Source organism: Prunus mume, linkage group LG1 (assembly GCF_029339155.1).
Source record: "Prunus mume cultivar Tortuosa linkage group LG1, ASM2933915v1, whole genome shotgun sequence".
Taxonomy (NCBI): Eukaryota; Viridiplantae; Streptophyta; class Magnoliopsida; order Rosales; family Rosaceae; genus Prunus; species Prunus mume.
In genome coordinates this window covers 25,461,637-25,476,521 of record NC_142698.1, presented here as the reverse complement: position 1 = coordinate 25,476,521, position 14,885 = coordinate 25,461,637, and the positions used below count along the sequence as shown (strand labels likewise).

The 14,885-nt window shown below is 35.4% G+C and overlaps 1 protein-coding gene across 1 annotated transcript; it reads right to left on the bottom strand.

Annotated features, from left to right (window-relative positions):
- Positions 1 to 3,385: 3,385 nt before the first annotated feature.
- On the bottom strand, positions 3,386 to 6,533 carry LOC148921419 (uncharacterized). Its single transcript, XM_089053722.1, has 2 exons — positions 3,848 to 6,533; positions 3,386 to 3,753 (listed from the first exon to the last, which is right to left on the bottom strand). Exons 1-2 carry the CDS (start codon positions 6,531 to 6,533, stop codon positions 3,386 to 3,388), a joined length of 3,054 nt encoding a protein of 1,017 aa, XP_088909848.1.
- Between the last annotated feature and the right edge of the window lie 8,352 nt (positions 6,534 to 14,885).

The window sequence follows — 14,885 nt, the reverse complement described above, 5'->3', positions numbered from 1 at the left end:
TGACAACTTCGCTACTCCTACTGTAGAAGGTGCTGATAATTTGGCATATGATCCTGCAGCCTCTGATCCGGCAGACACTAGTCCTTCCATTTCTCATGCGGTATCTCCTTCAGATTCTATAGCATCTGTTTTAAATGCTCATCAATTACAAGTCCTTGCGCTGCATTTCTGCATCTGCTGATAATTCATCTTCTGTCTCTGATATATCTGCTCTTTCTGTTCCATTTGGTAATACACATCCTATGCAAACTCGGGCTAAGAATGGAATTAGCAAACTGAAACCTTTTTCAGATTATCAATGTTACCATACTACCATTCCTGTTATTGCTGCAGATGATGAACCTTCGTCTTATCGCATAGCTGCTCAATCTCCTGCTTGGGTTAAAGCAATGCATGAAGAACTTGAAGCATTACAAATGCAGGGAACTTGGTCTCTAGTGCCATGTCCTTCCCGGAAAAATATAGTTGGAAGTAAATGGATCTACAAAATCAAGCGCAATGCCGATGGTTCAATTGCAAGGTATAAAGCTCGTTTAGTGGCACAAGGATTCAGCCAACAACAGTGGTCTGGATTTTAGTGAAACTTTCAGCCCAGTTGTCGGACATACAACTGTGAGACTGATACTTAGTTTGGCAGCCATGAATAAGTGGAGTTTGCGCCAGATTAGATGTTAAGAACGCTTTTTACATGGTGATCCGGAAGAGGAAGTTTACATGCGGCAGCCTCCAGTTTTGAAGATTCCCAAGATCCGAGTTTGTGTGTAGGTTGGCCAAGTCCTCTATGGCCTTAAACAGGCACCAAGGGCTTGGAATGCCAAGTTTACAGGTTATCTTCCACCTTAGGCTTTAAGTCCTCCCATTCTGACCCAAGTCTGTTTGTCAAGCATGAAGGTTCTGATATTGTGATTTTACCACTTTGTATGTAGATGATATTATTTTGACTGTTCAAGTCCTCAGTTGGTTCAAACAGTTATTGATGATTTAGGAGCTGTATTTGATATGAAGGACATGGGCAGACTTGCATATTTTTTAGGTCTTCAGGTGTCTTATGATTCCACAGGAGGTATCTTTGTTCATCGACCAAGTATGCTCGAGTTGTTAAATAAGCAGATGACCAATTGTAAAGCTTGTCCAACTCCTGCAAGCCACATAATCAGTATTAAGAATGAGGGGCAGCCATTAATCCAACCTTGTATCGGAGTCTTGTAGGTGCTTACAGATTTGACATTCAAAAGGCGGACTTGTCATATTCTCACACACTGTTTGTCAAGATATGACTACACCTAGCACATTTTGATTTGGTCAAGCGTATATTAAGGTATATTCAAGGTACCATACAAGATGACATTCACTTCACTACAGCCCTTGGCATCCGCAGCTTCTGATGATGCATGGTCGAGACTTGAATACACGCAGTCTACCACAGGATTTGTGATATTTCTTGAAATAATCCTATTTCTTGGCAATCTAAAAAGCAGGGATCTGTGTCTAGAAGTTCGATCAAGCAGAGTGTGGGCATTGGCCAATACATGCAGATTTAGCTTGGATTCGACTGGTCTTGTTGGATTTGAAAGTATGCTTACCTGAGCCTCCTACAATTTCATGTGATAATTTGTCTGCTTTGGCTCTTAGTTCTAATCCTATATATCACTCACGCATCAAGCACCTCGACATTGATTTCCATTTCGTGCACGAAAGGGTGCAAAGGAATGATCTTGCTGTCCAGTATATTCCTACTCAAGAACAACTAGCTGATGTCTTTACTAAAGGACTACATAGTCCAATTTTCTTAAGTCATTGTGCAAACATGAGGCTGGGCAACCTAGAGCTGGGTTTGAGGGGGAATGACAACAGTAATAGTTAGTTAAGAGTTTGTTAGTATTGGCACGTGTGGCAGCTGTAATTAGTTAGTTAGTTAGTTTGTTAAGCATTAGTTATAGGCTAAACATCTGTTATAAAAGAAACTATATCTCTCTGTAATTAGATACACGATTAAGAGATTAAACAGAAAGAAAATTCTCTCGTCTTCCCTGAGTTCTTCTTCAATATTCATCTTCTTCCTTCAGTCTCAATTCTTCTTTCTTATACTGTTATCATTTTCCTGATCAATTCTGAAGACTACAATATCAATCAATTGCAGTATTGTGTTTGGAATTTGATAGCTATCGATTGGAGCAGGTTTGCGACTTGCAATGACTTTGTGCTTTTCTTCTCGACTTTTAAAGTCAGCTTTCTTTATAAAATAAAAATAAAAATTCATTTTCTCATATTAAGGGGTTATATATATATATATATATATATATATATTAGTCCCCTTCTATTGAGGGATCCCTCAAATAATTTTATTTGAGGGACGCCCATTAGGGTACCCTACAATTTTTTTCCTAATGATCCAAACCATCTATTTTTTAGGTCTTCATTCATAGATCATCCTTATAAAAAATTAGACAAATCGGAAACCGTTTCGACATCCAATTGTGTCTTACAAAATCAATGAACACGGTGCTTCAAGAAAGTACTAAAATTTCAATAATTCAATTGAGTGGTCAAATGATATCGGATTCAAGTGATTTTTTGTAGAGATAATCTTCGTTGATGGATCTATTTCTTGTTTCTGTTGAATTATTATAACAGGTTTAATTGAAATAATGGTCAATTTCATGGGAACTTTTATAATGAGGGGTTATGTTGAGGAGTTACAATGAGGAAGTTCAATCCGACAATCCAATAATAACTTTACACTGAATCGAACGGCATTAAAGACCCCAAACTCCCCATTTTGATGAGGGGTAGATTGGCCTTACAATTAATGGGTGAGGGCAAGGCCCATACTTTCTTAGATGGGTTTTCCCATGCCGATGTAAGGGAGCCTACAAGTCAGAGAAGAGGGGGAAGAAACATTCACACAGCCACACCCCTAAGTTCAAGCATGACGAACTAATTTATATGCATGACCTGACGAAGGAATCTGAATAACATTATTTTCTTGTTCTTGGAAAGTTTCTTTATTTCCAACGACTGTTTATTTAATTAATTGGTTGTGAAGTTAGATAATATTAATTAAATTAGCTGGCAGTTGGCACATAATAATATGGAGTGTATTCCATATTTATCAGGAGAGCAAAGAAATATTTCAACAAGACATGTGAAAACAAAACATGGAATATGACAATTATATGCTCGAATGATAATATGACTTTTTTACATTACTTCGCACGTCAGCTGATGAACAGTCGGGTCAGATCTAGAAGAAATAATTGTGTAATGAGTTTATTTATTTATTTTATTTATTTTTACACGGAAAGAGTTCAATTACAAACAGAAATCACGGGGCCTAGCAGGCAAATCACGGGGCCTCGCAGGCCCAAAAAGATCAAAATAATTCCTAGCCCATAAGAATGCTCCTAACAGAATACATATCAGACACAACATCACTAATATTCTTGAGGCGATCTGTTGGGGATTCAGCAGAACACTCAATTCCAATTCTGAATATCGAACTCAAGCACACTTCGAATTTTTGGACTCTCACCCAATATTGATCGGGAGTCTCGTCGGTGCCTCCTTGGAAAAATGATGACTCTGCAATCTCTCCAACTCGGTCCGGGAAGCTCATCTTCACGAAATTATGAAGGTTCAAGTCTCCACTAAACATGTTGTCCGTTGGTCTCTTCCCTGTAAACATCTCTAAAACGAGAATGCCGAAGCTATATACATCTCCATTTATTGACACCTCGCTTCCCATGCCATACTCTGCGGCTCAAACATCATGAAATATTAATCATTGTCACAACATTTGTAAATGAAATAATTAATGAAGCACTTGGGATGGGATGGAGATATTAACCTGGAGCAGCGTAACCAACCGTTCCTCTTATTCCAATGGAACTTATCTGATTTGCTGAAATATCGTTGTTGGATATTTGTGAGAGAATTCTTGCTAGTCCAAAGTCAGAAACATGTCCATTCAACTCGTTGTCCAAAAGAACATTGCTTGGCTTGAGATCACAATGAACTATTGGCGTTTCGCAATGATTATGGAGATAATCCAGTGCACATGCAACATGAATAACGATGTCTAGCCTCTGAAGAAGATTCAAATTCTTGGGTGCATGATCTCTTACCTCTTCTCCAGTAGTTGGATGCAACCACTCCTCTAAACTCCCATTGTCCATGAACTGATAAACCAGTGCCTTAAAATCATTACCACAAAAATCAACACTTGAGCAAGCGGTTATAATCTTCACGAGATTTCGATGCCTGATATTTCTCAATGACTCACATTCAGCTATGAAACTTTTAAATGCTCCACGGCGTGACAGGTTAAACACTTTCACGGCAACAAGTTGATCAGCTATATCATCACACGCAAGAACTCCTTTATATACAGACCCAAAGCTACCCCTACCAATTAAATTAGTTGAGGAGAACCCGTCAGTAGCTTTCGAGAGAGTATTATATGACACTTGCAAAATAGATTTCGCCAAAGTGCTCAACGAAATTTCTTTCGTTTTCTTTCTTGACGAACAAAGAAAGAAATAGGATAGCACCATAGCTATGCCTAGAAGAGCAAGTCCAGAAACTAAAGGAATTATTAATTTCAAGCTACGAGATGATCCTCCTCTCTTGGACTTGCATTTAGGCAGCTGGAGTTTACCAATACCGCCGCAGAGCCTAGTGTTGCCAACAATTGAAGTTGCACTTGAATTTCCGAAAACACCACCAATTGGTACCGACCCCCAAAAGCCATTGAATGACAGGTTCAGATTTTTCAGCGAGAAAAAGCCTTCTAAGAATTTTGGAATTTCACCTGAAAAATTGTTGCGAGAAAGGTCTAGATCTTGAATACCTCTCAACGAAGTCATAGTCGAAGGAATGGACCCATTGAAGAAGTTTCCTTGCAAGTGTAGGACTCCTAAACTCACACAACTACCAAGGCTATTCGGAAGTTCTCCAGATAACCTGTTATCAGAAATGTCCAATCTACTTAGAGTCCCCAAATTCCCTACCTTCGTGGGAAGGGAACCTGTAAAGTAGTTATTAGACAAATCCAAATAAATTGATAAGGAGCGGAGGCCAAAAACCTTTTCAGGAATTGTGCCATTAAGGTTGTTGTAAGAAAGATCCAATAGTTGCAGCCCATGGCATTCCCCTAGGCTTGAAGGGATGAAGCCCTGAAGATAATTTCCTTCCAAGTAGAGTCTGCTTAACTTGGTTAAATCTCCTAGAGAGGACGGAATGCTTCCTGATAATTTGTTCATAGATACATCAAATTCCACAAGATTTGCAAGCTTCCCAATGTCTGTAGGGATGCTACCTGTGAGGCTATTTTCGTACATCGCTAACGCTTCCATGCTGATCAGATTCCCTAAGCCTGCTGGGATGCTTCCATCTATTCGGTTCTTTTGAACCAAGAAAAATTCAAGCTTGGTTGAGAGATTGGATATTGATGCGGGCAAAGACCCTCCAAATTTGTTATTGGTCATAACCAACTTTCTTAGCTCTCTGGCATTTGTCAAGTCTGAGAGAAAACTCAGATCACCATCTCTGCCGCTTCCAAGACGATTACCTTGAATGTTGAAATCTTTGAGGTTATGAAGCTTCCGTAAATCCGGTACCTGTCCAGTTAGCTTGTTGTAGCCAAATTGAAACATCCACAAACTCGTGGCATTGGATATTGAGAGAGGAATGGATCCAGTAAATTGGTTTTCAGCAATGCTAAAAGCTTCAAGATTGGGAAGGTATTTGCCACAGTATGAAGGAACACTCCCTTCAATTTGGTTGAACTGCATCATTAAAGTCTGGAGACTAGAGATGTTGCATAGTGAGGGAGGGAAAGTACCAGACAAGTTATTTACGCCCAATGTCAAAAATGTTAATTTTTTCAATTGGCCAAGGGAACTAGGAATGCTTCCCGTAAAATTATTATCAGAAGCAGCAAATACCTCGAGAGACGAAAGGTTCCCTAACGAAGGAGGGATCTCTCCCGTTAAATTATTGTGTTGAAAAACAAGGATGTAAAGCTTTGGAAAGGAACCAATTTCTGAAGGAATGTTACCCACCAGCTTGTTATAGCCAAGATTCACATACTCAAGGTTGAAGCAATGTGATATGTTGGATGGTATAGGGCCACTGAATGAGTTGTTGTGTAGACGCAATACCTGCAATCGATGCAAATGTGCAATTCCTGGAGGGATTTCATGGCTCAAGCTGTTGTTGTCGAGGTTTAGGATCCTCAGGAAACTCAGATTTCCTACGTGGGGAGACAAGGAACCCACCAAATTTTGGCTCGGTAGATCCAGCATTGTGACCCTTTGGTGATTCCTTCGGCTGCAAGTAACTCCATGCCAGAAGCAAAAGTTCGTGGATTCATTCCAAGAGCTCATGGCCCCGTAAGGATCCTCCTTTATTTGAGCTTTGAAGGCTAGCAATGCATGCATGTCCGTGACATTGGAGCTGACACAACAAACAAGTATTATTGCATTAAAAATGCATAAGCTTGTTAAGGTAAATCTCACAACCAAAATCCCCATTATGATGAAAGGGATGGGTTGTGGTCTGTGGGGCGAGAGAGAGAGAGAGAGAGGGGGATGGATTAGTGTTTGGGAAAATTGGTACGTTGAGTTTGAGTTCAAGCCAGCTAAACTAATTTATACGCATGGCAATTTGGCGAAGGAATGTAGACAACTTTATTTTCTTGTTCTTGAAAGCAAAAATACTATTAATTAATTGGTTGTGATGTAAAGTTAGATAATATATCAAATAAAGCTGCCAGTTGGCAATTGGCTTTGACTTCACATTTTTTTGTATTATATTGTAATACGGATTCCTTCCATGCTTATTGACAGGAGAGTGAATTCGAAGAAAGATTTCAACAAGACACATGAAAACAAAACTTTTATATTATTGCAGAAATTATTACACTGTTTTTAATTCTCAGTTTGAACGAAATTAGAGTTGACCGAAAAAAATTAAAGAGCAACGGTACCTAGTTAGTAGCTCACAATAATTGACTTTTTTATTATTTAAGAAATATATATAATATTTAACAGTTACGGAATTATGATAATATGATTTTTTTTTCATTACCTCGCACGTCAACCGATGAACAGTCAGACTCAGATCAGATCTAGAAGAAGAAAGGCCATAATTGAAGAAGTTTTTTGGTTTTTTAATTGAAAATCGGAGTTTTAGATCAAGATTGGTTCATGCTCATCATCTGAATTCGTTTTGGTACACAAGAATGTCCTATACAGAAAAGAAATGAATCATGTATGCCATCAATCTCTTGCATGTGTACATGTATGTCAACTGCCATGAATAAGTACCATTTCCCCCGGGACGGGTCAGCATTTGACGAATAAGTGCCATCTCTCCCGTCGCTTTCGCATGTCAACTTCAGCTGATTTCCTAACTGGTACGACTGCAAGATTGGTGCAACAAATACAGAACAATGTATCAGTATAGAACCAACTAGCAAATGATGCCCGCACGATGCTATTGGTTTTAAAATTACGTAAAATGTGTATAAAGCGATGAAAATAGGCATGGAACATTGGTCTATTTATATATACATGAAAATGTAAATAGTGTTATTACAATTAGTTTTTCAAGTTTTAGATTAGTTAGAAAAGATAAACTAATAACATGTTTTATATGCTGTTTGATATTAAAATATTAGGCATATTTTAATAGATCAAACAGCTATAAAAACATCAAAATATGAGAAGCTTTGAGCTTTGCATTGTTCAAAATAGCCAGTACAACTGTTTATCTATATGTTATCGCTTTGTGGAAGGGGCTTTTTCCTTTTTGATGTCTGTTCAAAGGAGATCAAGTTGTTGCTGGCTTTGCTACAGAGCAGACTTATGTTGCTTTTCCTGAGCAGAGGTTTTATCTCTATTCACATAAAGTTAGAAGATGCTATGTGTTAATGTTGATGAATGAAAAAATTTAGAATGAGGGCAATAACTAATATGATAGAATTAAGTTAAAAAATCAAACATGACAAACAATAATGGAGATATATCAAGCATTGTATTAACTTGAGGGACAAAAGTATAAGTTCAATCTATCAAATCAATTAAAAATAAACTGAGGACAATTGTGACAATTTATTAAAGATCTATAAGAGATTTAAGCGAAAATACTTCAGCTTTAATAGAATCAAATTAAGAGGTCTTGACTTTGTCGTCATCAATTTGGTAAACGATAGGTGTTAGCATACAAACATAAACTGCACAAACATAAATTTAAATAATCTATAAACACCTAATGATCTATAAATGGAAATAAGATAACCTAATGGCCTAATGAGCAAATTTGTTATAGAATTAAGATAATATAATGGATAAACAAACTATAGAAGCAGTAACAATCTATAAACCACCATATTGGAAAAAAGTACACATAATAGAAATGTTATCAAATTGATGTCATAATTGAAAGAAAAGAAAAAATAACTACATGAGACACCAAATGAACAGAAGGGAAAGCTTTTTCGAATTTAAGGTTAAACCACGTATCATTATAGTAAATATTTGAATAGAAAAGTTCAAAATTGGGGAAAAACAATCAATGGAGTAATAGACAAATGTACATCCAGGTTAAAAGACAAATGCACAATCTGGATTACATAATTGCCTTCTTTTCTAAAAGTGCTTATGACAATATTTGGTGTGGAAGTGCTTTAGGCCACAGAAGTGTTTTTTGGAGAACTTGTTTATAAATAAATAAATAAATAAATAAATAAAAAGTGATTTTGTTAGAGACGGTTATGAGCGTAAGTGCTTGCTAGAGAAATCAAAAAATGATGTTGTAAACTCAGCATGCATAAACACAGATAACCAAACTGTCAAATTTTACATGAAAAATTGGAAAAAAAAAATAAGGGAAAAGTATAGATATGTTCTGAATTTGAGTTAAATAAAGGAAATTTGGGTGAAATAATGCATACTCCTTTTTTGGGGCAATGATTCCCACATTGGCTGATGCAATCTTGGTTTTGAGAGAGATAAGTGGGGCATCATCAGAATCTGATACATCTTTGTCTAGACCTTTTGCAGCATGAATCGTTTCAGTTTCTCATCAGTTGTATCATCACTTGAATACATGCAAAATAAAGGGAAACAAAAAGGAATAAGTATATATATTAATTGATATGTAAATATTAATATAAAGAAGTGAATTGTCATAAATTCTTACATTTTGAATTTTTCTGTGTTTGGATGAGAGAAGTGAAAAGCTTTTTTCTGACAGCAATTCTTGCCTTTTTCTTTGAGGCGGACATGGATTCGTTTGGAGATGAGGTGAATGAAGCAGTAAGTGGTGTGGAAGTTTCTTTTGAGAGTGGTGGTGGAGTAGATGGAAAGATTTGGCTGGGTGTGTCTTTCTTTTCATATCAGCGGCTCAATGTCGTCAAACACGGCTTGAATCAAGAGATCGCTTCTGTTCAAATCATTTTTAATGGCTCCAAAGCGCAGCTGAAAAAGTCTGTATTGGCCTCTGACTTGAAGAATTGCATTTGGGAATTCTTCTTGGTTTGTAAAACCTTTCTCAACTACCAACTGATAGTAAGAAATTCCAAATAATTGTTCTGCAACACAAAAAAAAATGTGTATAAAGTTGTGGAAGAAAAGAAATATACAAACATGAAAATGCAGAAATGATGAGCAAACAAACATTACAAAAATAAAGAAATCAGTACCCAAAAAAAAGTAAGAGTATAAGGAATAGAGGCAATCATGAATTATACCTTTAAAGCGAAGAATGGTTAAACAATTTGGGCGAACGACCGCCTTCTCGTATTTGGATTTCGTACCCAAGCTCTCCTGAAAAAATCAAAATTTCATGGAAGCCTGAAATTAAATCAAGGGGAAAAAACAGAAGGAAAGAGAGAAGAAAACACATAGTAATAGAGCCAAATCGAATTTTGTGAAGGAATTTTGAGGCAACACAAAAAGGAAAAAAATGTCAATAAATCAAAATGAAGAAACATTAACCTGAAAGTTATCTTTGCTTCTTTGCTTCAGTGATTGCTTGTCAGAGAGGTGAGAGACCATTGAATCTGTTGAGATAAAATTCCAAAGTTTCAATAAGACATGTAGATTTGAATAACTTTTTAATTTTCATAAGTCATACCTGAAGCAATTGGATGACTGCCTAACTGTGATTCATACTGAAAAAAAAAAGAAAAGAAAAAAAGTAATTAGAATGAAGTACAACAACCACATAATTACATAGCCTCAAAATACAACAACCAACCACCTTGAAGCAAATACTTAAATTTCAGGATTCTAACAGTGTAACTACAAAAGAATTCTAACATTACACATCATGTAGCATGAAACTTAAATTGAAATCAAAACAACCAAAAACTAATATGAAATGCACAGTGAGGTTTGGTAATGCCTGTAGTAAAAGCTTAGCCAGAACGAAAAAGCAAAAGAAATGGATAATAAAATCACCCGAGAGAGAGAGAGAGAGAGAGAGAGAGAGAGAGAGAGAGAGAGAGAGAGAATATTTTCTATAAAAATGGTGTTCTAGAACAAAATCAGTGCGTTACCTAAGAATATCCAGAAATTAAAGTGAAACCATATGCCGATGCCAAAAAAACAAATGCAATTTAGGTAAGCGAAAACAGAGATGGAGAGAAGGAAATTTGTTAATTTGTTTTAATTTGCTAACAATATCCAAAAGACACAGAGAGAGAGAGAGAGAGAGAGAGAGAGAGAGAGAGATTAATCCCCGAAAAATAATTTAAAAAATTAGAAAATCAAAATAGACGAAAACCATTTGGTGAACCAAAAACAAAACCAAAATGAGAGAGAGAGATTCATACCATTGACATCAAACCCATCAAATATAAATGCTTTTTTTCATTGGTGCTCTGGAAACAACATATATAATCAAAGAAATTCCATTAGGATCCAAAAATTAGAGATAGTAAACAGATCAAACCTAAATGCTTTCAACATTGAACCAAAAAGAGGAAGCATGGTCTAATGTATGAGAAATCCGAATATCACAACAAAACACAGATTCAAAGAACAACAACATTGAGCAAGCATATTGATGAGTATTTCATCGACACTTAAGCTACATATTTTTGGGGAAAATCACAGCTAATCAATAACAACAACATTGAGATTCAGAGTGATTAACTAGCATTTAGAAACCCTAATCCACTACTAAAATTAGCTAAACACAAAACAACAACATACCATGAAATCAACAGAGGGGTAATAGTCCATATGTTACCTAAATGCTTTCTTTATGAAACTGTTGAAATATGAAACTGTAAATCTCCTTCTACTCACTACAATGAGGTTGGCTTAACCAACAAAGTAGAAAAAGGAATGCTACCAAGAGATGAAAAATATGTTCAATTATTAGGGGAAAAAAATGGATAAAGGGAAAAGTTAAAACAAATGCATTGACGATTAATGAGGAAGAAAAGTATTGCAAATGAATTGAGTTGTTTAACTATGGATGTGCATTCAATTGAAAGCAATAACATTTTAAAAGTAAATTGTTGGCCAAAGTAAACAAATTTGTTAACGATTAGATTGTAAAATTATAAAAATTTGTTATGACAAATGGTAGGGGTTAGATTGCATAATCAACAAAAAGAATTGTTTAATAAGAGCTGCGTTAATAGCCAAACATCAATGTCCAAGCAAATAAATGAATTCATGTATGTCTTGTTACTATTTAAGTTGAAATAGTATAAGGGAGTGATTTCCTCACCATTGTATCTACCAAGATACATTGTAAACCAGAAAATTGATCATCTGATTTGAAGACTTTTGGTCTCCATGTTCTATACACACGAGCTCTAATTGTAACACCGAACTGAAACAGCTGGAGATCACGGATAGAAGCAATGTTCATTGTGTTTTGAATCTGAAAAAAGAAAAGGCTTTTATCACTATAAAGATGTGTACCAAATTATCTAGCAGTCATCAACATCGTCATGTTGGTCTCTCTTTCTTTTTATGTTATATATTCATTCATGCTCATATATTGGCAGTAAAACACATCAAATAGCTATTGAGACAGTTTTTAATATCTATAACATGAAATCACCAAATGAATATATTCTACACAAAATTAGTATAAAAAGATATGGACATAAAAACAAAAAATTCAAAAATTCAAAAAACTAATATTAACAACAATAGATCATTACACAATTTAGAGTGATCCATCAACAGCTGATGAATTGGTTGTTTTTTGTTGGGGACAAAAGCAAGTGTTTCTAAAATAGAGAACAAAAACATAAAAGTTTTTGAAGCTTAGATCCTGTGTTCATTTTTTGTTTCTTTTCAACATAGATACGAACCTCTTGTTTAACAGAACCAAAAACAACGACCAAATGGCTCTATCTAAAGCAGCAAAACACCACTTACAAAACATCAAAAGTAGACATGGTTAAGAAAGAAGAGGAGAAAAAGCAAGAAAAAATCGAAAAAATTGAAGGTTTTGATTTTCTAGTTCCAAAACTGTTCAAATATGTTTTCCTGTGCAGCGTTTTTATATGAGATGCTTCAACTTTGTTAGTCCACTACTAAAACAAAAGAAAAATCCTAGAAAACAAAAACAAACAGAGACAAAACAAAACATAATAACATCTCTCAAATATAAATCCTTTTCGACATTGGCAATATCGCAATGCAGCCATAATGAAGTAATTAATCAATTTAATTAACAATGATAGCACAATTGTAGATCAATGGGCAGCAAATTCCCCCAGCAAGAAATTTGAAGAATCCATTTCCTTAATTTATATTCATTGTATTTCACTGGATATTAACACTAAATAAGATATTTCAAATCCCATTTGAAAATATATTCTTTGCTGCAGAATGCATGATCCAATATCAAGATTTTTCAACTTTTTGGCATTAAAATGAGGCAAATCAAGACTTTTGAATATAATACAAAATCCATCATCCATTGTTCTGTTAGTTTTCTTGGTATTAGATTGCCTATTGACCAAGTTGTTCGATCAGGTAAAAGCTTTTCATGCGTGCCACAATGGTAAGGAATTAATCCTCATAGTCTTAGACTTGGCTTTTCTTTTAGAAGAACATTGACAACCACATATTAGCAAAGGCTAGTTGCAAAAAATTCATCAATTTTAATCAAAAGAGAAACCAAAGGCTAGTTCCAAAGGCTTTTTCTTTTAGAAGATGAAAAGAGAAACCAAATAATAAATATAACCAACAATTGAAATATTCATCAATTTTAATCCTTTTTTTTTAATTTAAAAACCTACCTAAGCAATCAAAAGTCACCTTAAACAATCAAAATCACAAAATAACCATATTTACATAGTCTTGTCATCAAAGATTTGAATATTCTTTGCTAAACTCAAAGAATTTCAGTTCTCTGCTAAACCCTAAAAATTTCAAATAGCAGCATATCCTGCTTACCAAAACAGATATCCTAAACCCTGTAACAAAAGAACCAACATATCCAAATACTGATTTTCAAGGTTTACCAACAAATTTTTAATAACCAAACAGAAAATCTTATCAAAAGCAATCATATAGTATTTTAATAACTAAATTGTTTAACCTGATTTAATCAAAATAATAACACAATCAAATCAATTCCAGCATCTGGATAAAATTTGCAAATCAATAACACAGACCCACGATGAGGAAAAATTAGGGATTTGACTTTTAGGGCAGCAAATTAAAACAGGTTTTATAGTATAATCAAATAAGATCCAAGATATTAGTAACAACAAAAATGAAAAAGAAGAGCAGCAAAAATCGAATGGAAAGATGAAGCAAAATTTACTTACGATCGGTGAGAGAAAGAGATGAAACAGAGAGAAAGTCTGGAGTTCGATCTGAGAAGAAGACCAACGCAGTGGCGGAGAGTCGGTGCTTGTGATGATGGCGGCGGGCAGCAGAGAGAAAGAGAAAGAGACGGGGAGAGAGTTGGAGAAGACGACTATGATCTCTGAGGCCTCTCTCTCTCGCACTTCTCTTCGGTGAGGCACACGACTTTGGTTTATCTAAAGAAAGCGAACAGAACAGGGCAAAGGGCTATGTCGTTTGTCACCAGGGCAAATAGGTCATTGTACTGTTCATTAGTCAACATAATTTAGAGGGCCACCACTTAAGTAGGGGCACAAACGTCATTCCACTATTGCGAAATGAATAGTCTAGGAACAGTGATTTTATTCAGCTTTAGTATATATATAATTTATGGTATTAAGAGCATCCACAATGGGCTCCCTAAACCACCTCCTAAGACAAATTTTAGGGAGGAATGATAAAAATGCAACTCCAACCACGCTCCCTATCCACCTCCTAAAATAGGGAGTTCTCTAGGAGCTCCTAAATCTGAGGAGAGAGAAAGGACTTCTAGTGGCTCCCTATAATTTAATGCTGCTTTATTTAATGAGTATTTCAAACCTTTATTTAATGCTAACCATTTTTTATTTTATTTTTTTAATAGAGATGGACCAATCAAAAAAGAGTTATAGCATTTATGACTCTCCAAATTAAGGAGTATGGTTGGAGTTGAAATTTTTTAGAGAGCTCCTAAAATAGCTTTCTTATATTCTTAGCCAAATTTTAGCTAAGAAATAAAGAGCGTCATTGTGGATGCTCTAAGTACTAACAAGACAGCATATGAGTAATTTTCTCTCTATCTCCCTGATATGTCCTGATTTCCGTATCACTTGCTAATTTTAGGCGATCTCTAATCAGAAAACAATTTAAAACCCCAATATGGAATGAAAAGAGCAAAAAGTTACTTATAGGAATGTAGTTTGGCTACATGGCGCCCACATATCATCATCATAATTTTCATAAAACGGACACAAGAGTACTGAGAATATTTTAGAATTAATAAGTTTCAAGATG

What these genes read in the sequence shown, in the direction of transcription:
- LOC148921419 (XM_089053722.1), bottom strand. Translation starts at nt 6,533, where the DNA reads ATGGGGATTTTGGTTGTGAGATTTACCTTAACAAGCTTATGCATTTTT. An exon ending in GGTTGGTTACGCTGCTCCAG is followed by an intron (nt 3,754 to 3,847) that starts GTTAATATCTCC and finishes TTTGAGCCGCAG; the next exon opens with AGTATGGCATGGGAAGCGAG.